At 45.8% G+C, this 23,674-nt stretch overlaps 2 protein-coding genes across 7 annotated transcripts; one reads left to right on the top strand and one right to left on the bottom strand.

Moving 5' to 3' along the window:
• Positions 1-2,090: 2,090 nt before the first annotated feature.
• DPPA3 (developmental pluripotency associated 3) lies at positions 2,091-8,474 on the bottom strand. 6 transcript variants are annotated; one of them, XM_035255614.3, is made up of 5 exons: positions 8,231-8,474; positions 5,898-6,139; positions 4,693-4,737; positions 3,941-3,985; positions 2,091-2,407 (listed from the first exon to the last, which is right to left on the bottom strand). In XM_035255614.3, the coding sequence occupies exons 1-5, from the start codon at positions 8,313-8,315 to the stop codon at positions 2,291-2,293; spliced, it is 534 nt and encodes a 177-aa protein (XP_035111505.1). In that variant the 5' UTR covers positions 8,316-8,474; the 3' UTR covers positions 2,091-2,290. The 6 variants fall into 6 exon arrangements, with proteins under 6 accessions (XP_035111505.1, XP_035111507.1, XP_035111506.1 ...); XM_035255616.3 differs by having other exon boundaries at positions 3,941-3,982; XM_035255615.3 differs by having other exon boundaries at positions 4,693-4,734.
• A 9,620-nt stretch (positions 8,475-18,094) lies between these two features.
• Positions 18,095-23,078, top strand: GDF3 (growth differentiation factor 3). Its single transcript, XM_002752299.6, has 2 exons — positions 18,095-18,409; positions 22,166-23,078. Exons 1-2 carry the CDS (start codon positions 18,142-18,144, stop codon positions 22,990-22,992), a joined length of 1,095 nt encoding a protein of 364 aa, XP_002752345.3. The 5' UTR covers positions 18,095-18,141; the 3' UTR covers positions 22,993-23,078.
• The last annotated feature ends 596 nt before the right edge of the window (positions 23,079-23,674 follow it).

The following is a 23,674-nucleotide window of genomic DNA, read 5'->3' as shown; positions in this document are numbered from 1 at the left end:
GTAGAGACGGGGTTTCACCATGTTGGCCCGGATGGTCTCAATCTCTTGACCTCGTTATCTGCCCGCCTCGGCCTCCCAAAGTGCTGGGATTACAGGCGTTAGCCACCGCGCCCGCCCCGATGAGGTAACTTCTGAGGACCAAACTGGGCAGTGTGGTCCTGCACTCCAGGCTGGGAAAAGTGAGACCCCATCTCAAAAACAAACAGAAGCCACCAGATGGCATCTTCTTGTGTTATACCATGCAGATATCCTTTCCAATTCTCCCTGTGATATGAAGTGTTTTTGGTCACCATTTCCTGTCATATAGCTCCTAAAATCTTTGAAATCACTGGAGCTGTTAACCTTTGTATGCTAATGGTGACTGCTGTCTGGGGGCTCCAGGCAGGCTCAGGATGTGAGCCGGCAGCCAGGAAGTGATTGGAGGGTTGAAACTTTCACTCCCATTCCAGGACCTCCTGGGGAAGGGACAGCGGCTGAAGGCTAAATTGGTAAACCAATGGCCAGTGATGTAATCAACCCTAAGGATGCTTCCACAAAAACACAAAAGGACTCAGTTCTGAGGGCTTCTAGAAGCTACACACATTCCTTAAGGGCGGTTCATCCTGCCTGCCTTTTTTCCTTTACCTTGTCCTATACACCTCTTCCATCTGGTTGTTCATCTGTATCTTTTGTAATATCCTTCAGAATAACTAAGGTGTGGCCAGGCACGGTGGCTCAAGCCTGTAATCCCAGCACTTTGGGAGGCCAGAGCGGGGGGATCACGAGGTCAAGAGATCCAGACCATCCTGGTCAACATGGTGAAACCCCATCTCTACAAAAATACAAAAAATTAGCTGGGCATGGTGGTGTGTGCCTGTAATCCCAGCTACTCAGGAGGCTGAGGCGGGAGAATTGCCTGAACCCAGGAGGCAGAGGTTGCGGTGAACCCAGATCGCGCCATTGCACTCCAGCCTGGGTAACAGCAAAACTGTCTCAAAAAAAAAAAATAATAATAACGAAGGTGTTTCCCTGAGTTCTATGAGCCAGTAAATCAGGCAGGGGGTTGAGGAAATCCTGATTTTCAGCTGGTCAGTCAAAAGCACAGGTAAGACAACCTGAAGCTTGTGACTGGGTTAGAGGTGGACAGTCTTGTGGGACAGCCTTCAACCTGTAGGACCTGGAGCTACCTCCAGGTAGATGGTGCTAAAATCAAATTAGACACCCATCTGGCATCTACTGCAGAAGTGCTTGCTCGGAGGCCAGGGGTTGTGGCTTTACAGCTGCAATGCCAGCACTTTGGGAGGAGGGCAGGTGCCTTAAGTCAGGAATTCAAGACCAGCCTGGCCAACATGGTAAAATCCTGTCTTTACTAAAATACAAAAAGTTAGCTGGGCGTGGTAGCACATGCCTGTAATTCCAGCTACTCAGGAGGCTAAGGCAAGAGAATCGCTTGAACCCAGGAGGCAGAGGTTGCGGAGAGCTGAGGTTGTGCCGCTGCACTCCAGCCTGGGCGACAAGAGCAAACTGCCTCAAAACACAAAACAGGAATTCCTTGGTGGGTATGAGGACCTCTGCATATTTCCCATCACAACCCAGTAAGCTCCACTTCTACCTTCGTCCAATTTTCACGTCTTATGGGAAGTTGACAATTGCAAATATCTGTGCCTGTATTTTCCATTCACTCAAATGTACAATGAAGTTTCCTCCCAGCGGGAATATATCACACAATATTAGAATGCCATATACTTACATTCTGGGACCGTAATGATAAAACTATTGTTCACCTAATTGTTAGCAAGAACAACTATAAAATCAAAAACTATTTTTAAAAGGTAATCTAATGTCAACTTTATTGTTTCTATATTAACACCTTTTTGTACTGAAAACTGTAAAAATAGCACAAACTTTGCTCTTACCGCAACCCAAATTTTTGAAAGCCAGAAAATCTAATTATTATGCTCTATCCAAACTAGCTAATGCTTTCTTTATTCACAAGTATCTTTGCTTCAGTGTCTTGTTGCTGGGTTTCACCTCACTGACTTTGGGCTTCTGAAACACATGGGAATATTTACATGCTCTTGGCTTCTTTGGGACAAACCAAACAGTACAGCTAAAGTTATCCAAATATATTCAAACTACACAGATCCCTTATAAATTACTAGCATCATAGTAGGGAAAAAGATACAAGAAAAATACAACCTTGAACTCGTTTATCAAAATTATTGATATATAATCCATATGAGCAGAGAGTAGCTTTCTCGGTCTGCTATAAAAAATTACCAGCAAGAAAAAAAAGGGGCAAGAATAAGGTTTATGGCTGAAGTGGCTTGGTGTCGTAATTCCCCATTCTGGCATTCTCAGAAGGATCCCATCCGCTAGACTTGCAGAAACTGCAGGGACATTTGAACATTCCTCTTCTTGATGCATTCTGAAAAAATGATGAAATGAATTAATTGGAATATTGTACCCAAGAGAAATGTAATTAACCCTCAAATATAATGTTTGTTTAGGTAAATGTTGGAACAGGGAACACACAAAAAAGGGCATGGGGCCAAAAGCGAAACATTTTAGGAGGAAAAAAAGGAGGATGGGGATATGGGTACTACAGAATGGCAGCCTGAGAGTAACTTTGTAGTGGTACCAAGTGCAGCTTGTCAATAAAACGTTCTAGTCTCAGTTCCCTGAATGCCTTAAATGCAACTCATTCTGCTGCTGAAGTGTTTGTTCTCTTACTACACAGGTTACAGTGAAGATGTTTGTAACAGCATGTGAAAAAGTATCAACCTAACACCTAGGAGTGACCCCTAGGGTAAACTATGTGTGATGTTGATTGGTAGAGGTGGCATGTGTGGGGGGAAGGGCATATATTGGAACTCTATACTTTCTGTTCAGTATTGCTATGAACATAAAACTGCTCTAAAAATACATATATATTTTTTTCCCTTAGAAGGAGTTTCGCTGTCACCCAGGCTGGAGTGCAGTGGCATGATCTTAGCTCACTGCAACCTCCACTTCCTGGGTTCAAGTGATTCTCCTGCCTCAGCCTCCCAAGTAGCTGAGATTACAGGCATGTGCCACTAAGCCCAGCTAATTTTCTATTTAGTAGAGACAGGGTTTCCCCATGTTGGTGAGGCTGGTCTTGAACTCCCCAAGAGAGTCTGAGTTCAGGAGATCCACTTGCCTCGACCACCCAAAGTGCTGGGATCACAAGCATGCGCCACCACGTACAAACATGGAACTGACTCCTCCAGAGTTTCTAGGGATTCAGCAGGTCCAAGAAAATTCCTTATTCCTCATCTCTTTCTTTTTTTTGGAGACAGTTTCGCTCGTTACCCAGGCTGGAGTGCAATGGTGAGATCTCGGCTCGCTGCAACCCCTCCGCCTCCTGGGTTCAGGCAATTCTCCTGCCTCAGCCTCCCAGGTAGCTGGGACTACAAGCATGTGCCACCATGCCCAGCTAATTTTTATAATTTTAGTAGAGACGGGGTTTCACCATGTTGACCAGGATGGTCTCGATCTCTTGACTTCATCCGCCTCGGCCTCCCAAAGCACTGGGATTATAGGCGTGAGCCACCGCGCCTGGCCGCTATTCCTCATCTTTAAAAAGATGAATAAATAAATAAATAAATAAAATAACCAGGGCTGGGCGCGGTGGCTCACGAGGTCAAGAGATCGAGACCATCCTGGTCAACAAAGTGAAACCCTGTCTCTACTAAAAATACAAAAATTACCTGGGCATGGTGGCACATGCCTGTAGCCCCAGCTACTAGGGAGGCTGAGGCAGGAGAATTGCCTGAACCCAGGAGGCGGAGGGGTTGCAGCGAGCCGAGATCGCACCATTGCACCCCAGCCTGGGTAACAAGAGTGAAACTCGGTCTCCAAAAAAAAAAAAAAAAAAAAGATACACGACCACATGTAAAGCAAAAAAAAAAAAAAAAAATATATATATATATATACTTACCTTCATTCCCTTAAGCACAGTGTTCTTTAGTGTTCTTTCAGGCTGCTTTGGAAAGAAAAAAATATGTTTATTGAAAACTTTTTTTTTTCTTTGTTTTTGAGACGGAGTTTCGCTAGTTACCCAGGCTGCAATGGTGCGATCTCGGCTCACCGCAACCTCCGCCTCCTGGGTTCAAGCAATTCTGCCTCAGTCTCCCAAGTAGCTGGGACTACAGGCGTGTGCCACCATGCCCAGCTAATTTTTGTATTTTTTAGTAGACACAGGGTTTCACCATGTTGACCAGGATGGTCTCGATCTCTTGACCTCGTGATCCACCCATCTCGGCCTCCCAAAGTGCTGGGATTATAGGTGTGAACCACTGAGCCTGGCCGCTATTCCTCATCTCTAAAGACAAAAAAAAAAAAAAAAACAACCAGGGCCGGGTGCAGTGGCTCACGCCTGTAATCCCAGCAGTTTGGGAGGCCCAGGCGGGTGGATCACGAGACGTCAAGAGATCAAGACCATCCTGGTCAACATGGTGAAACCCTGTTTCTACTAAAAATACAAAATTACCTGGGCATGGTGACACACGCCTGTAGTCCCAGCTACTCGGGAGGCTGAGGCAGGGGAATTGCTTGAACCCAGGAGGCGGAGGTTGCAGTGAGCAGAGATGGCACCACTGCACTCCAGCCTGGGTAACAAGAGTGAAACTCCATCTCAAAAACAACCAGATACACAACTACATGTAAAGCAAAAAAAAAAATTATATTTACCTTAACTCCCTTAAGCCCAGTGTTCATCAGCGGTCTTTCAGGCTGCTTTGGAAAGAAAAAAATATGTTTATTGAAAACTTTTTTTTTTTTTGGAGACGGAGTTTTGTTCTTGTTACCCAGGTTCAGGTGCAATGGCGTGATCTCGGCTCACCCCAACCTCAGCCTCCTGGGTTCAGGCAATTCTTCTGCCTCAGCCTCCTGAGTAGCTGGGACTACAGGCACGCGCCACCATGCCCAGCTAATTTTTTGTATTTTTAGTAGAGACGGGGTTTGACCATGTTGACCAGGATGGTCTCGGTCTCTTGACCTCGTGATCCACCCCCTCGGCTTCCCAAAGTGCTGGGATTACAGGCGTGAGCCACCGCGCCCGGCCTAAGAGATTATTCTTTTAAAAGCTCTGTAGTTAGAAATAAACTTTAAGCTTATATTTGGGCTGCATGTGTACAGACATTGTTTTTTTTTTTTTTTGAGACAGAGTTTCGCTCTTGTTACCCAGGCTGGAGTGCAATGGCGCGATCTCGGCTCACTGCAACCTCCGCCTCCTGCGTTCAGGCAATTCTCCTGCCTCAGCCTCCTGAGTGCTGGGATTACAGGCACGCGCCACCATGCCCAGCTCATTTTTTGTATTTTTAGTAGAGACGGGGTTTCACCATGTTGACCAGGATGGTCTCGGTCTCTTGACCTCGTGATCCACCCGCCTCGGCCTCCCAAAGTGCTGGGATTACAGGCTTGAGCCACCGCACCCGGCCCGAAAACTCTATCAAGAAAAATATTACTAATATTACAGATATATATAAGGGAGAGAAGCTGGGGAGTTTGTTTTGAGACAGGGCCTTTCTCTGTTGCCCAGGGTGGAGTGCAGTGGAGCACTCATGGCTCTCACTGCAGCCTCAACCTCCCAGGCTCAAGCCATTTAGCTGTCTCCGCCCTCAGCCACCTGCCCGCCAGCAGCTGGGACTTACAGGCATGCACCACTACACCCAGCTAATTTTATTTTTCTGTGCAGACAGCTAATTTTTATTAATTTTTTATGTTGCCTAGGCTGGTCTTGACCTCCTGAACATGATCCTCCCACCTCAGCCTTCCAAAGTGCTGGGATTACAGGAGTCAGCCACTGGCCTAGAGCTGAGGAGTCTTAATTAGGTCTAATTTCTAAGTGTCACTACCTGAAATTGGGGAGCCCCACCCACATCACATCAACATACCCTGGGACCTCTGCCAAGTAACATGTATCTCAATCTTGCCAGCCTTTCTCTCTTCACAGACAGCAATGTTCTTACTCCTCTCCTCCTGTAAGGCAAGTCATCTCCGATTTCCCTGAGGATTGCTGCTCCTGCAGACTGCTGGAGTGAACCCTCTGGTAGAGGGGAAGGGAATTCAGTACTGGCGTTGAGAGTCAGCTTACTAAGGTTCTTTATCAATGTCTCTGAGAAGTTTTGAGAGGCCCCTGAAAGAGAAGGTTAAAATCCATTACATTAAGGAGATCCTCAACATTCACACTTCAACTAAGTCTGCCCATAAGCAGGTGAACAGGGGACTGTGGGAAATTTCTCAGGGTGGAAGGTCACAGGAAACAATGCACGACCTCTAGTCTTCTCAAAAAGAGTAAAGTTGGCGGGGTACGGTGGCTCAGGCCTATAATCCCAGCACTTTGGGAGGCCAGGTGGGTGAAGTTGGAAATCAGGAGTTCGAGACCAGCCTGGCCAATATTGATTGCATCTGTGTCTACTAAAAATACAAAAATTAGCTGGGCGTGGTGGTGGCCCACGCCTGTAGTCCCAGCACTCGGGAGGCTGAGGCAGGAGAATTGCTTGAACCCAGGAGGCGGAGGATGCACTGAGACCATGTCACCATTCGCCAGCCACGGGCGACAGTATGAGACTGTCTGGGGTGGCGGGGAAGAGCAAAGTCAAGGCAAAAAGAAATCGCTTTGTACAGGGGCACATGGCAACACAGTTGGCCCTTGAACAACACGGGTTTAACTAAACTTGGGTCCTAATTAATGAGAATTTTCTCCAATCACAAACTTTTCAAAACACACACACACACCCTTAACTTTTGTTTTTTGAGATGGAGCCTCGCCCTTTTGCTCAGGCTGGAGTGCAATGGTGGGATCTCGGCTCATTGCAACTTCCAGCCCCCAGCATTCTCTTGCCCCTTCTGTGTGTTTCATTTTGGTTTGGTTTTGCCCCCTGTAAATTAAAGTAGTAAACAATATAAAATTTCAGGATTGATTCTCAGTCTAGGGACCTGTGCACATAATTCCACGACCAGCCATTAGGGACGTAAATAAGACTTCAAACCACGTGGAGGGCCTCTGTGCCCAAGCCCGAACTTGGGTGCTGCTATAAGACAAAGAGTTCCTCTACCAGAGGATCCGGCCTAAGAACCAGAATCATCCAGTTTATTGTTGAGATGGAGTCTCGCTCTATTGCCTAGGCTGGAGTGCAGTGGCGCGATTTCGGCTCACTGCAACATCCGCCTCTGGGTTCGGGCAAATCTCCTGCCTCAGCCTTCCGAGTAGCTGGGATTACAGGCGCCCGCCACCGAGCCCGGCTAATTATTATTATTATTATTTTGAGACGGAGTTTCGCTCTTGTTATCCAGGCTGGAGTGCAATGGTGGAATCTCAGCTCACCGCAACCTCTGCCTCCTGGGTTCAGGCAATTCTCCTGCCTCAGCCTCCTGAGTAGCTGGGATTACAGGCACGCGCCACCACGCCCAACTAACTTTTTGTATTTTTATTAGAGACGGGGTTTCACCACGGTGACCAGGATGGTCTCCATCTCTTGACCTCGTGATCCACCCTCCTCGGCTTCCCAAAGTGCTGGGATTACAGGCGTGAGCCACCGTGCCCCGTCGACCCAAGCTATTTCTAGGCAAGCCGCCCTCCGGTGTAGCTCCTGCTACTAATTTACATTACAGAGCACATTTACATTTACGGCGTCGCCCTTCCATTTCCCGGGTAAAGGCTAAGGCCGCGTTAGTGTTGTTTATTAACCTTCCCGAAGGATACATTTAGCTGGAAAGCCAGTCTCAAAAATATTGCCTTAGTGCCGAGACGCGGTGGCGCATGCCTGCAGTCCCAGCTACGCAAGAGGATGGCCTAAAGCTAGGTGCTTGATACCACCTGGGCAATGGGGTGACCCATGCCTCAAAAAAATAAAGTACTGGCGGGGTGCGGTGGCTCACGCCTATAATCCCAGCACTTTGGAGGCGGAAGCGGGCGGATCACCATTGCACTCCAGCCTGGGCGAAAAGAGTATAATTCCGTCTCATAAAAAAAAAAAAATCTGAAGTATTCCTAAGCATAGTGAATAAAATAATACAACTCTCACCACCACCACCCCTTTTAATAGTCTCTGACCTCTGTTTTTTTAATGGAGGAAGTTGCTTGCACTCCCTCTGATTTGAGGTTTACTTAGATACATTCCTCTTGCAAAGGCTGAAGTGAATATACTTTTTTTTTAGAAGGACGGCAGGCTTTTGACTTCCCCAGCCCCCTTTACTCATATAGTCAAGAAAGGCATTAAGTTACCTGAGTCGTCCTGGTAAGTTTCTCCGGTGACCATTTGTGAAGACTCGGGGATGAAGGTTAGATTAAACTTCTGTGTTGGGTCCATTTTCGTCTTGACACAACACTAAGCTTCTCCCGGATCTTTGAAACACAGCAGAAACTGATGACCGGCAAATTCAAATTGCTACAAGGTAGCCTGGAAAGAAGCTGAAAACCGGAGCTCCAAGGAATGGTGGCAGAACCGACTTAAACCGACGTGAAATATACGTTAGGCTTCCTGTTAAAAAGCAGACAAGCCAATCTTCCAGGATATTTGAATGTTAATGATCCAATGATTAGAGGATTAAAGGATCCAAATGATTAAAGGCTAATGGGTGTAGTTTAGACTGCTAGGGTAGTTCTTCATCTGATTTGCATTAAAATAATGTCTACGGCATATCAGCTAGAAAATGTATAAAAAGCCTCTTTTCTGGCTCTGTCTCCCTAAGGCTGCCTTACATTTAAGTTAGTATTTTCTTGTTTTTTGTTTTCCCAAACTCTACTCCTGGAGATGGCTTCTGTTTTGTGAACTGGGTTCATTTTTTGTTTTTTGTTTTTTTTTGAGATGGAGTTTCGCTCTTGTTACCCAGGCCGGAGTGCAATGGCGTGATCTCGGCTCACCGCAACCTCCGCCTCCTGGGTTCATGCAGTTCTCCTGCCTCAGCCTCCTGAGTAGCTGGGATTACAGGCACGCGCCACCATGCTCAGCTAATTTTTTGTATTTTTAGTAGAGACGGGGTTTGACCATGTTGACCAGAATGGTCTCGATCTCTTGACCTCGTGATCCACCCGCCTCGGCCTCCCAAAATGCTGGGATTACAGTCTTGAGCCACCGAGCCCGACCGAACTGGGCTTAAGTGTCTAGTGCAGGGAGAATGGCAGTTTTTACCCACCCCCACCCCCACGGCTGCCCATAAACTCCCAATTAAGGTAATTGAGAAAGGTATCTTAAAGTTTTCCTTATCTAAATCGTCTTAAACCTTTGCTGCTACAAAGGAAGAAGAGAGGAAAAATGAACAAGTATCTGTTATGAACACTTAAATAGCTTGATATTTTAGGGACATGTATTACTGATTTGTTCGTTTTCTAAACTATATAATCTTCACAGTACCTAACATTTCCGAGCAGCTGAAATTAACTGAATTTACAAATTGCTACTCCCCCGCCCAAGAAAATGCTTGTAAATTGTAGCAAAGCACACCAACATTTAACCACTGATTGTCTGCAGGAAGTGGAAGAACAAGTCGCCAGCTGCCCTTCTCATCTTTTTCCCTCTTATTCAAATATGCACCGTTCCCGGTTCTCTCTTTAGGTGGAAACCAGGAGAAAATAGTCATAGGCAATCTTGTTTGCGTTTGGTAAAAAGCGAAAATTGGAAGTTATGATTAAGAAATATTTTCGGCCGGGTGTGGTGGCTCACGCCTGTAATCCAAGCACTTTGGAGGCCAAGGCGGGTGGATCACCTGAGGTCGGGAGTTCAAGACCAGCCTGACCAACATGGTGAAACCCTGTCTTAAGAAAAAAAAAATATATATATTTTTTCATAGGCCCGGCTAATTTTTGTATTTTTAGTAGAGACGGGGTTTCACCCTGTTGGCCAGGCCGCTCTCGAACTCCTGGCCTCAAGTGATCTGCCCATTTTTTAAAAAAAAAAAGTAAAAAAAAAAAAAAATAATTAAAATTTTTTTCATAATGAGCAGCCATAGACATAGATCATGTCCCAACACTTTATGCAAGTGATTCTCAAAAGTGTGGTCTCCGAAATCACCCAGGAGTTAAAGGCTGTAGTGACCTATGATCATGCCACTGCACTCCAATCCAGCCTGACAGGACAGGACCCTGCCCCTTTAAAAAAAAAAAATCTGTGGCCGGGTGTGGTGGCTCACACCTTGTAATCCAAGCACTTTGGAGGCCAAGGCGGGCAGATCACCTGAGGTAGGGCGTTCAAGACCAGCCTGACCAACATGGTGAAACCCCGTCTTTAAAAAAAAAAAAAAAAAAAACGGTGGTCTCCAACAAGCACCTGGTTAACTTAGATAGACAAATCCTGAGCTCCCACCCAGCCCTACTCAATCAAAGGGTGGGGCCCAGCAGTCAATGCTTTAACAAGCCTCCCAGGCAATTCTGCCCTTGATTTTCGCCAGAAGACTGAAGCGAGCCCCTGGTGATTCTGATGAGTGCTAAAGTTAAGCAGCCCTACTTTAAGGCACTATGAACTTTCCACTCCGGTTGACCTGCTCTTGGCTGATCTCCCTCTTGCCTTGGAAATCTCTCTCATATCAGTCTCCAAGAATTCCACTGGAGAGAGAAATTTAATCCCATTGAAGGGGGTTTAGGATTAGGAGGTGAGACAACAAAAAGGGCTGAAATAGACTCTAATTTATAAGAAACCAAGGCTGGGCATAGTGGCTCATGCCTGTAATCCCAGCACTTTGGGAGGCTAAAGTAGGTGGATCGCCTGGGCTCAGGAGTTTAAGACCAGCCTAGGCAACATGGCAAAACCCCTTCTCTACCAAAAATGCAAAAAATTGTGCCAGGTGCAGTGGCTCATGTCTGTAATCCCAGCACTTTGGGAGGCTGAGGCAAGCAGATCTCTTGAAGTTAGGAGTACAAGACTAGTGTGGCTAACACGGTAAAACATTGTCTCCACTAAAAACAATGATTAGCCGGGCATGGTGGGGAGCACCTGCAATCCCAGCTACCCAAGAGGCTGGAGCAGGAGAATCCCTTGAACCCGAGAGGTGGAGGTTGCAGTGAGCCAAGATGGTGCCACTGGACTCCAGCGTAGGTGACAGAGCAAGACTAAGTCTCACAAACAAAATAAAAGGCCGGGCGTGGTGGGTCACACGTGTAATCCCAGCACTTTGGGAGGCTGAGACTGACAGATCACCCAAGGTTGGGAGTTCAAGACCAGCCTGACCGACATGGTAAAACCCTGTCTCGACTAAAAATGCAAAATTAGAGGGGCATGGTGGCGCATGACTGTAATCCCAGCTACTTGGGAGGCTGAGGCAGGAGAATAGCTTGAACCTGGGAGGCGGAGTTTGCAGTTAGCCAAGATTGTGCCATTGCACTACAGTCTGAGCAACAAGAGAGAAACTCTGCCTCAAAAAAAAAAAAAAGAACCAAATTAGGAGGATGAGCAACCAAATTTGAAATATGTTAATGCATGATAAGGAAGAGGAAAAAAGCCACATCTGCAAGTTAGAAGTCAAGAAAAAAAATGTTTAAACTGAAAAAAATCAAGACATATCTTTATAAACTTGCTTTATAGACCAGGCATGGTGGCTCATGCCTATACTCCCAGCATTTTGGGAGGCTGAAGTGGGTAGATCGTCTGAGGTCAGGAGTTACAGACCAGCCCGGCCAACATGGTGAAACCTCGTGTCTACTAAAAATACAAAAATCAGCCAGGCATGGTGGTGCTTGCCTGTAGTTTCAGCTACTTGGGAGGCTAAGGCAGGAGACTCGATTGAACCCAGGAGGCAGAGGTTATAGTGAGCGGAGATCATGCTATTGCACTCTAGCCTGGGTGACAAGAGTGAAACTGTTTCAAAAACAAAAACAAAACAAAAAATTTACTCTAGAAATATACAAGGGCGGCCGGGCGTAGTGGCTCATGCCTATAATCCCAGCACTTTGGGAGGCCGAGGCGGGTGAATCACGAGGTCAAGAGATTGAGACCATCCTGGTCAACAAGGTGAAACACCGTCTCTGCTAAAAATACAAAAATTAGCCGGGCATGGTGGCATGCGCCTGTAGTCCCAGCTACTTGGGAGGCTGAGGCAGGAGAATTGCCTGAACCCAGGAGGCGGAGGTTGCGGTGAGCCGAGATGGCGCCATTGCACTCCAGCCTGGGTAACAAGAGCGAAGCTCCGTCTCAAAAATAAAAAAAAAAAAAAAAAAAGAAAAGAAATATACAAGGGCTGGGCGAGGTGGCTCATGCCTGTAATCCCAGCACTTTGGGAGGCTGATGGAGAGTCGGATTGCTTGAGGCCAGGAGTTTGAGACCAGCCTGGTCATTGTGGTAAAACCCTGTCTCTACTAAAATTACAAAAATCAGCTAGGCGTGATGGCATGTGCCTGTAATCCCAGCTACTTGGGAAGGCAGTGTGGGAGAATCCCTTGAACCAGGGAGGTGGAGGTTGCAATAAGCCAAGATGGGCCACTGCACTTCAGCCTGGACAACAGAACAATCCGTAACAAAAGAAAAATAAAAAAGAGGGGCGAGGGGAAGGAAAGAGAGAAGTGAGAAAAAGAAAAAAGCGGAGAAAAACAGTTATCGATGTAAAACATGTAAGAGAAGGAGAGCAAGAATGAATATAGGAAAATTCACAAGAACATTGCATTGCAAGAGTCTGGATGAGTAAGGAAAATTAAGTGTTTAATGATACATGATACAGAGTTATAATTTTTTAAGGTTAATAAGTTCAGTTATGAAAGTCTGTTATGTGTATAGATGAAACAGGGCCAGGCCTGATGGCTGCATCCTGTAATTCCAGCACTTTGGGAGGCCGAGGTAGGAGGATCATTTGAGCCCAGGCATTCAAGGCCAGCCTTGGCAAAATAGTGAGACCTCCGTCTCTACAAAGAATACAAAAATTAGCCGGGCGCGGTGGCTCATGCCTGTAATCCTAGCACTTCGGGAGGCTGAGGTGGGTGGATCACTTGAGGTCAGGAGTTCAAGACCAGCCTGGCCATCATGGTGAAACCCCATCTTTACCAAAAAAAAAAAAAAAAACCGACAAAAATTAGCTGGGCGTGGTGGCTCATGCCTGCAATCCCAGCTACTTTGAAGTTTAGAAGTGATTCTTAAGTGTTTAAGAACTTAGAACCCGGCAGGCAGAGGTTACAGTAACCCGTGATTACACCACTGCACTCCAGCCTGGGAGACGGAGTAAGATCCTGTTTCAAAAAAAAAAAAAAAGAATAGGGGAAATATATACGTATCTTAGAAACAGTGTTCTTGCTATATTGCCTAGGCTGGTCTCAAACTCCCGGGCTAAAGCAATCCTCCTGCCTCAGCCTCCCAAAATGTTGGGATTACAAGCGAGAGCCATGGTGCCTGGCCCAATTTATGTTCTTATTTCACTTCCCATTTTGAAATAAATTCCACATAAACAGCTTATTTTCTAAAATCCTTAGAAATACAATAAAGAATAGCACTAAATATTTTTCAAACTTTGGGAGCTAAGAGATATGGGGGCCTTAAAGTATACGGGAGGTTTAAGGAGATAAAAAAAGAACAAAATATAAAAAAAGAAAGAGGAAGGTTTAAGGAGATAGAGTTCAAAATGTGGAAAGGAACAATATAATTACAAGGAAAAGAACTGTCAAATTTTATCACACAAAGTGAAGAACTAACTCAACCCCCCACTGCTAAATTTGACTGGCTTTTATTAATTATTTATTTTTATTTATTTATTTTATTTTATTTTATTTTTGAGACAGAGTTTCACTCTTGTCACCCAGGCTGGAGTGCAATGGCGCGATCTTGGCTCACCGCAACCTCCGCCTCCTGGATTCAGGCAATTCTCCTGCCTCGGCCTCCTGAGTAGCTGGGATTAGAGGCAAGCGCCACTGTGCCCAGCTGATTTTTTGTATTTTTAGTAGAGACGGGGTTTCACCACGTTGACCAGGATAGTCTGGATCTCTTGACCTCGTGATCCACCCACCTCGGCCTCCCAAAGTGCTGGGATTACAGGCGTGAGCCACCGCGCCCGGCCTTTGACTGGCTTTTAAAAAAATTGTATATATTAAAAAAAGGAACTAACTCAATTGACAAGTCATACACTTTAAACAATGTTGCAGCAAATATGTGTAGAAGAGAAAAAGTGCTATATTTTCCCCATTCAGCACATGTTGGCCAGGCTGGTCTCGAACTCCTAACCTCAAGTCATCAGCCCGCCTCAGCCTCACAAAGTGCTGGGATTACAGGCCTGAGCCACCTGGCCAGGCTTCATGACTGACACTTCTATAACAGAAGACAGATTAGGCCGGGCGTGGTGGATCATGAGGTCAAGAGATCAAGACCATCCTGGTCAACAAGGTGAAACCCCGTCTCTACTAAAAATACAAAAATTACCTGGGCATGGTGGTGCGTGCCTGTAATCCCAGCTACTTGGGAGGCAGGAGAATTGCTTGAACTCAGGAGGCAGAGGTTGCGGTGAGCCGAGATCATGCCATTGCACTCCAGTCTGGGTAACAACAGCGAAACTCCGTCTCAAAAAAAAAAAAAAAACCCACAAAAGACAGATTAACAAGAGGTAAGCATAACAAATTAATGTAATCTTGTTTTAAGGGGACCAGACATGGTATCTCACGCCTATAATCCCAGCACTTTGGGAGGCTGAAGTGGGAAGATCTCTTGAGCCCAGGAGTTACAGGCCAGCCTGAGAAACAAAGCGAGGCATGGTCTCCACAAAAAATTTAAAAGTTAGGCCTGGTGCTGTGGCTCATACCTATAATCCCAGTGCTTTGGGAGGCCTAGGTGGGCAGAGCACCTGAGGTTGGTAGTTCAAGACCAGACTGACCAACATGGAGAAAGCCCATCTCTATTAAAAATACAAAAAATTAGCCGGGCGGCCAGGCGTGGTGGTTCACGCCTGTAATCCCAGCAGTTTGGGAGGCTGAGGCGGGCACATCATGAGGTCAGGAGATCAAGACCACCCTGGCTAACACAGTGAAACACGATTTCTATTTAAAAAAAATACAAAAAAATTAGCCGGGCGTGATAGCCCACGCCTGTACTCCCAGCTACTCGGGAGGCTGAGGCAGGAGAATTGCTTAAACCCCGGAGGCGGAAGTTGTAGTGAACAGAGATCACGCCACTGCACTCCAGCCTGGGCGACGGAGTGCGACTACCTCTTAAAACAAAAAAATTAGCTGGATGTGGTGGAGATTGAGGCAGGAAAATCACTTGAACCCAGGAGGCAGAGGTTGCAGTGAGCTGAGATGCGCCATTGCACTCCAGGCTGGGCAAAAAGAGCAAAACTCTGTTGCAAAAAAAAAAAATTTTTTTTTAATTAGCCGGGGCTGGTGACACAGTCCTGTGGTCCTGGATATGGGTACCCAATACTGACCACTGAGGCAGGAGGATGTCTTGAGCCAGGAGTTAAAGGCTGCAGTTAGCTATGATCATGCCATTGCACTCCAGCCTTGGCCAGAGACCCTGTCTCAAAAATATATATTTTTTGATCTCCCGTTTTGAAATAAATTTCTATACACACACACACACACACACACACACACACACACACACACACACACACATATATATGTAGGTGTGTCTATGGTATTCCAGAGAGGGAAAGCCTGGTAAGGGGAAAAGGAGGGCTGCTATTTTGGAAAACCTCCCAGACATGCAGCTATTTTACTTGCGCTCTTTCCAAGCTTTCTGACCCTGGTGGGGCGGGGGTCCCCTGGGCCTGGGTCCCTCTACCCCAGCAGTTCCACCCCAACCCTAGGCTCCCTTGGTGTTCTCTCTGACTCTCCACCCTCGCATTTGTGCGGTTCAAACCAGACATTTCCACCTGCCTTTGAAGGTTATCTGCCTTGCCTTCCTGTATCGGAAGCCCAAGGGGTATGTCGGAGTCAAGCAACCCCACTGGGGTGGAGCAGGAGGGTCTGAAGTTCGCCCCAGTGGGACGCCGGGACCCCAGGTTGAGCAAAACAGCCCCTGGCGTCCATGCCTCTTCCTCACCTCCCACAGCCCTCAGTTGCCTTCCTCTCCAGGAATCCTTAGTTTTTGCAATTCCACAATGATAAATTAATACTCCCAGGGCAATTATTTAATAGCTTAGTGGAAAATAGTTAATGATAACTTAATACCATGACAGCCCTCTAAAGAGCTTACTGGAATAAATCGTGGCTCTGATGGAAAGGGGAAGATGGGTGGTAGATTTCCCAAAATTAGCTGTTGAGTAAAGTTATCTGGAACCCTGTCTAAAGGTCACTTCGGCCTGTTGGAAGAGAGTAGCAAATACTGTTAGCATTCCCAGGATGAGAATTCCTTAAGGATGAGATTTCAGGAAAGACTTGTTTTCTTTGTCTAATTTATAGGGCTCCACAGAATGTAGAGGAAGTAATGTTGGTGGGGTGTTGTTTAAGAATAACTTTGTGTTTCATTGTTTCCTTTTCTTTTTTTGAGACAGAGTCTTGCTCCCTTGACCAGGCTGGAGTGCAGTGGCACAATCTGGCCTCACTGCAACCTCCACCTCCTGGGCTCAAGTGACTCTTGTGTCTCAGCCTCCCTCGTAGCTGGGATTACAGGTGCAGGCCACCATGCCCTGCTAATTTTTGTATTTTTAATAGAGACGGAGTTTCGCTATGTTGGCCAGGCTGGTTTGGAAATCCTGACCTCAGGTGGTCTGCTGCCTTGGCCTCCCAAAATTCTGGGATTACAGACCTGAGCCACCGCCTCAGCCGGATCTTACTTTCTAATAACATTCTCCAATAAAAACAATGAGGACTCCTTGGAGAAATGGCTAATTCTAGGCCTGGGAAGAAAATATGTAAGATAAGAGCATTGTCAGAATAAGCATGGTGGCTCACACCTGCAATCCCGGCACCTTGGGAGGCCAAGGCAGACAGATCACTTTGATACGGCTCTGATAAGTGAAGGAACAAGACGGCTTTTTTCACTTTGAATTAGATAAAACATCAAGGCAGGGTGCGGTGGCTCATGCCAGTAATCCCAGCGGTTTGGGAGGCCAAGGCGGGAGGATCATGAGGTCAGGAGATGGTGGGTGGTGAGAAACAAGGTTGGTGGCCGGGTATGGTGGCTCATGCGTATAATCCCAGCACTTTGGGAGGCCTAGGTGTTAAGATGCTTGAGGCCAGGAGTTCAAGACCAGTTTGGGCAATGTGGCAAGGCCCCATTTCTACAAATATAAAACAGTTATCTAAAGTTGTGCTCTGTCCCTGTAGTCTCAGCTACTCCAGAGGCTAAGGTGGGAAGATCTCTTGAGCCCAGGGGGTCGAGGCTTGCAGTGAGCCAAGATCAGGGCACTGCATTCCAACTTGGGCGACAGAGTGAGACCCCATCTCAAAAATAAATAAACACATAAATAGAAATAAAATAATGAAATCTACTTGGGTATTTGTCTAACCCAGGGGTGTCAAATCTTTTGGCTTCCCTGGGTCGCATTGGAAGAAAAAGAATTGTCTTGGGCCACACGTAAAATACACTAACACTAACGATAGCTGATGAGCTAAAACAAAACAACACAAAAACACCCACAAGAAAGTCTCATAATGTTTTAAGAAAGTTTATGAATTTGCGTTGGGGTCCATTCAAAGCCATCCTGTGCCACGTGTGGCCCTCAGGCCAGGCCGCAGGTTGGACAAGCTTGGTGTAAGCAGATGACGAATTAAAAGTCTATGAATTATTTTTTATTTTAATTTATTTTTTAAGACAGGGTTTCACCATGTCGGTCAGGCTGGTCTTGAACTGCCGACCTCAGGTGATCCACCCACCTTGGCCTCCAAAGTGCTTGGATTACAGGCCTGAGCCACCACGCCCAGCCCAAGTCTATGAATTATTCACTGCTCTGTTCCTAGCACCAATCTCAGCACCTTGCACATAATAGATGCTTAATAACTGTTAAATGAATAAATGCATGTCTCCTTTTCACTCTGTCTACTGCTGACAACCTCACATTGTTGTAGAGTCTATGTCCATGCATTGGCAATCTTTGTGAACTTTTTCTTGGAAGAGTAGAACAAGAGAAGAGAGAAAAAAAAAATCGGTCTTCACATCCAATGGCCTTTGAGGAGCTGGGAAGAGGGCAATTCACACTTGATTATCTTACATCAGATAAATTAGCAGCGCTTGAATTGCTGGGCAGTCTGGCAGTGGAGCTCTCCCCAGCCTGACAGCCGTCCCGGAGGCCATGGGTCCTTTCTTGCCAGATTTGGCTTTTAGCTTCCTGCTAACTCTGGCTTTGGGCCAGGCAGTCCAATTTCAAGAATATGTCTTTCTACAATTTCTGGACTTAGATAAGGCGCCTTCACCCCAGAAGTTCCAACCTGTGCCTTATATCCTGAAGAAAATTTTCCAGGATCGCGAAGCAGCAGCAACCACTGGAGTCTCCCAAGACTTATGCTACGTAAAGGAGCTGGGCGTCCGTGGGAATGTACTTCGCTTTCTCCCAGACCAAGGTAAGGAAATGGGACTGTTTTCCAGAGAAACATCTGGAACTGGGTGATGTGAAGAAAGGAAAGGACAGTAGGAAATGACAATGACTGATGGCCTTTGTGCTGGTATTTTAAAATTTTATCTCGTTTAATTCCAGCACAGGATCCTGAGAGGAAGGTAGATATTCTTATCAAGTTTCCAACGATAACGAAGTTAGGCTCAGACAGTAGGTAACCTGTAATCTATTCAAGATCATAAAGCTAGTGCGAGAACGAAGTCACAATTCGAAATAGGTTTTTGTTTTCTGAATCAACTGCTTTGTGCTTCAGTTAAGATGAAAGAAGTGAGGGAAGAATCAGAGCTCAGTCTCCTACTCTTCAATCCATATATACACATCCTGCTGTCTTCCGTATAGCAGGCAGGGTATGAAAATTTTGAGGTTGGTTTGGCCATGAATTCTGCTTTCCTTATTTGCACCTCCTGGCAAAAGTTATTCTTGATTTGTGAATACAGAACAATAATATATACAATTGTTATATCCTTTATAAAAGGATACCAGTGAGTGGCATCCAACAGTTTCCCAAACCGACCACCCACCAAATAGCCTAGGTCTTCCATTAACGGCAGATCCTCCAACCCCATTCCTGCCCCTCATTCTCCGCACCCAATTCTTATTCAAAGTCTGAAATGGGTGTTGAGAATCTGCATGTCTATACAACCTCCCAGGTGTTTCAGATGCAGAATTTAGAGCCTTGGTTAGTTTTACAGCAACTGGAGAGAAGATTTAAATATTTATTTGTCCAAGAAGCACTTATTGGATATCTATGGTGAGCTAGGAACTGTGTATAACCTTGAGAATATGAGACAAAGTTTGCCTTTTTTTTTTTTTTTTTTTTTGAGAGTGTCGCTTTGTCTCCTAGGCTGGAGTATAGTGGCGTGATCTCAGCTCACTGCAACCTCCACCTCCCGGGGTTCAAGCAATTCAGACTGCCTCATCTTCCCAAGTAGCTGGGATTACAGGCATGCGCCACCACACCCAGCTAATTTTTAAAAAATTTTTTAGTAGAGATGGGGTTTCACTGTATGTTGGCCAGGCTGGTCACCAACTCCTGACTTAAGGTGATCCACCTGCCTCAGCCTCCCAAAGTGCTGGGGTTACAGGCATGAGCCACCGAGCCCAGCCAAATTTGCCCATTTTTTTTTTTTTTTTTTTGACCGGGAATCAAACCCAGCAAATTTGCTTTTTTTTTTTTTTTTTTTAATATGGTACCCATTTTTATTATTGTATCGTACATGAGTATCAGCAAGCAGCTAACAAAGAAATTGACACCTTGGGTTGGCAAAAGTTCTGGTATTAAGTGATGTCATGGGCTGAACTGTGTTCCTTCCAAAATTCGTATGTTGAAGTCTTAACCTCCAATACTTCAGAATGTGACTGTATTTGGAGACTGGGTCTTTAAACCTTCCCTGTTGGGTTGGAAAATCTGTAAGTCATTTCCTCATCTCCGGTGTTCTGCCGGCTCTCCATTCCCCCGCCTTCTCCGGTTCAGATGGTCCTGTGATCCCATCTGCAAGTTCTCATTTTAAGCAGTTAAATGCTCTCTTTGCCGGTGTCTTGGGTTGAAGATCGCTCTGCAGTCCCAGCTACTTGGGAAGCTGTGGTGGGACAATCACTTGAGCCCAGGTGTTTGAGGCCACAGTGAGCCATGACCGCACCACTGCACTCCAACCTGGGTGACAGAGAAGAGCTTGTCTCAATTAAAAAAAAAAAAAAAAAAAAAAACTCGCTGGGTGCGGTGGCTCACGCCTATAATCCCAGTACTTTGGGAGGCCGAGGCGGTTGGATCACGAGGTCAAGAGATCGAGACCATCCTGGTCAACAAGGTGAAACCCCGTCTCTACTAAAAATACAAAAATTAGCTGGGCATGGTGGTGCATGCCTGTAATCCCAGCTACTCAGGAGGCTGAGGCAGGAGAATTGCCTGAACCCAGGAGGCGGAGGTTGCGGTGAGCCGAGATCGCACCATTGCACTCCAGCCTGGGTAATAAGAGCGAAACTCCGTCTCAAAAAAAAAAAAAAGTTTATAGGCCAGACGTGGTGGCTCCCGCCTATAATCCAAGCACTTTGGAGGCTAAGGGGGGGCAGATCACCTGAGTTTGGGAGTTCAAGACCAGCCTGACCAACATGGTGAAACCCCGTCTTTATAAAAGAAAAAAAAATTTTTTTTTAATTTATAGAAGGGAGGTAGAGAAACAAATGACTTCCCTGTATCGTGCTAAGTGTGATAAAGGCTCAGGGCTTTGTGTGTGTATGCACTTTTTCTATTATTTCCCTAGAATAAAAGAATAAAATTGTTGGATTAAGGAGTACACACATTTAAACTTTTAATATATAGCAAATGTCCTACAAAATTTATACTCCACCATGAGTATATGAGAATTCTCTCTTCCCACAGTTTAACATAAATCTTTTTTTTTTTTTGAGATGGGGTTTCACCATGTTTGTCATGCTGGTCTCGAACTCAGGTAATCCACCCGCCTCGGCCTCCCAAAGTGCTGGGATTACAGGTATGAGCCACCGTGCCTGGCCTTCTTTTCTTTTTCTTTTTTGAGATGGAGGTTCATTCTTGTTGCCTAGGCTGGAGTGCAATGGCACATTCTCGGCTCACCGAAACCTCTGCTTCCCAGATTCAAGTGATTCTCCTGCCTCAGCCTCCTGAGTAGCCGGGACTACAGGCATGTGCCACCACGCCTGGCTAATTTTTGTATTTTTAGTAGAGACAGGGTTTCCTCATGTTGTTCAGGCTGGTTTTTATGTATTAATGTAATAGGTAACAAGATCTAGGGAGGTAACTATACTTAGAACTACCAGAAATTTCAGCATGGTGTTAGCATAAGTGTTTTTTTTCCTTCTCTTTTACTAATTTTTTTTTTTTTTTTGTAGAAATGGGATCTTACTTGTTGCCCAGGATGGTCTCAAACTCCTGGCCTCAAACAAATCTCCCATCTCAACCGCCCAACGTGCTGGGATTACAGGCATGAGCCACCTTGCTGGGTCTCCATAAATGTTTTAAGATATTTGCAACAACTAAATGTGTAAACATAGCTACGATAATTATTGATAACAATGTCAGAGGCCCTGATGATATTACTGGGATTTGTTGCCTATATTCATATATGAAGGAAATGCTAAATTTCATTTAGAGTTTAGTGGAAATAATGATGATATTATTTTTCCCGTCTAAGTTCGTGAATCCTATAATTTCATCCAGAACTCTCTGGGAACCCATGGATGTGAAGATAAGAACCTGTGGGTTTGGGCTGGGAATGGTGGCTCATGTCCGTAATCCCAGCATTTTGGGAGGCTGAGGTGGGTGGATTACGAGGTCAGGAGTTCAAGACCAGCCTGACAAACATGGTGAAAGCCCGTCTCTACTAAAATTACAGAAATTAGCTGGGTGTGGTGGTACGCTAATTTCAGCTACTTGGGAGTATGAGGCCGGAGAATTGCTTGAACCTGGGAGACGGAGGTTGCAGTGAGCATAGATCGTGCCACTGCACTCTAGGCTGGGGCGACAGAGCAAGACTCCATCTCAAAAAAAAAAATAAAGAACCTCTGACTTTGAATGAGGAATAGAGAAACAATCCTCCCAATGATAGGGCTTGGGTCATTTCCTGCCCTTGTATTATATACATGGATCCCTGGCATTTATATCACATAGATGGATATGAAGTAAAATATACTATGATGACTCTGACATGTCTTTTTTCCCATCTAGGTTTCTTTCTTTACCCAAAGAAACCTTTCCAAGCCTCCTCCTGCCTACAAAAGCTCCTGTACTTTAATCTGTCTGCCATCAAAGAAAGGGAGCAGTTGACACTGGCCCAGCTGGGCCTGGACTTGGGGCCCAGTTCTTACTATAACCTAGGACCAGAGCTGGAATTGGCTCTGTTCCTGGTTCAGGAGCCTCATGTGTGGGGCCAGTTCACGCCTAAGCCAGGTAAAATATTTGCGTTGCAGTCAGTCCCATGGCCGCAAGGTGCCCTTCGCTTCAACCTGCTGGATGTAGCTAAGGATTGGAATGACAACCCCCAGAAAAACTTCGGGCTATTCCTGGAGATACTGGTCAAAGAAGATAGAGACTCTGGGGTGAATTTTCAACCTGAGGACGCCTGTACCAGACTGAGACGCTCCCTACATGCTTCCCTGCTGGTGGTGACCCTCAACTCTGATCAGTGTCACCCTTCTCGGAAAAGGAGAGCATCCATCCCTGTTCCCAAGGCTTCTTGTAAGAACCTCTGCCACCGTCACCAGCTATTCATTAACTTCCGCGACCTGGGTTGGCACAAGTGGATCATTGCTCCCAAGGGGTTCATGGCAAATTACTGTCATGGGGATTGTCCGTTCTCACTGACCGTCTCTCTCAACAGCTCCAATTACGCTTTCATGCAAGCCCTGATGCAGGCAGTTGACCCAGAGACCCCCCAGGCTGTGTGTATCCCCAGCAAGCTATCCCCCATTTCCATGCTCTACCAGGACAATAATGACAATGTCATTCTACGACATTATGAAGACATGGTAGTTGATGAATGTGGGTGTGGGTAGGATGTCAGAAATAGGGATAGGAGTGTTCTTGGAGTAAATCGTATAATAAAACTACCTGTCTGTTTTATGACCACTTAGATGGAAAATGTCAATATTCCTGTGTTTATAATTTGTCTTCCTGGAAAACCCATCATAATTAATGATGCCCATACATACATGCATGCCCACACACACACACACATACATATATCCTGGAGCCCTAATGATCTTATTTCTGTTCTAACATACTTTTTATGCATATGACAGTATGGACACAGGCATTTACTGATGGCTGATTATGGGCAGGCATTATTCTACGTGTTACTTTACAAACATTTCACTGTTTTTTGAGGCAAGCATTGCTTTTTATGCTTTATAGACAAAGAAGCCAGGGTTTAGAGAAGCTAAATGCATTTTCTTTTTTTTTTTCTTTGAGAAGGAGTTTCATTCTTGTTACCCAGGCTGGAGTGCAATAGTGCGATCTTGGCTCACCGCAACCTCCGCCTCCTGGATTCAAGCAATTCTCCTGCCTCAGCCTGCTGAGTAGCTGGGACTACAGGTGTGTACCACCATGCCCAGCTAATTTCTGTATTTTTAATAGAGACAGGGTTTCACCATGTTGACCAGGATGGTCTCGATCTCTTGACCTCGTGATCCCCCCCGCCCGCCGCCTCAGCCTCCCAAAGTTCTGGGATTATAGGCT

This window comes from Callithrix jacchus, chromosome 9 (genome assembly GCF_049354715.1).
Source record: "Callithrix jacchus isolate 240 chromosome 9, calJac240_pri, whole genome shotgun sequence".
Classification (NCBI taxonomy): domain Eukaryota; kingdom Metazoa; phylum Chordata; class Mammalia; order Primates; family Cebidae; genus Callithrix; species Callithrix jacchus.
The sequence above is the reverse complement of the archived record's forward strand: the minus strand, read 5'-3'. Positions and strand labels throughout refer to the sequence as shown.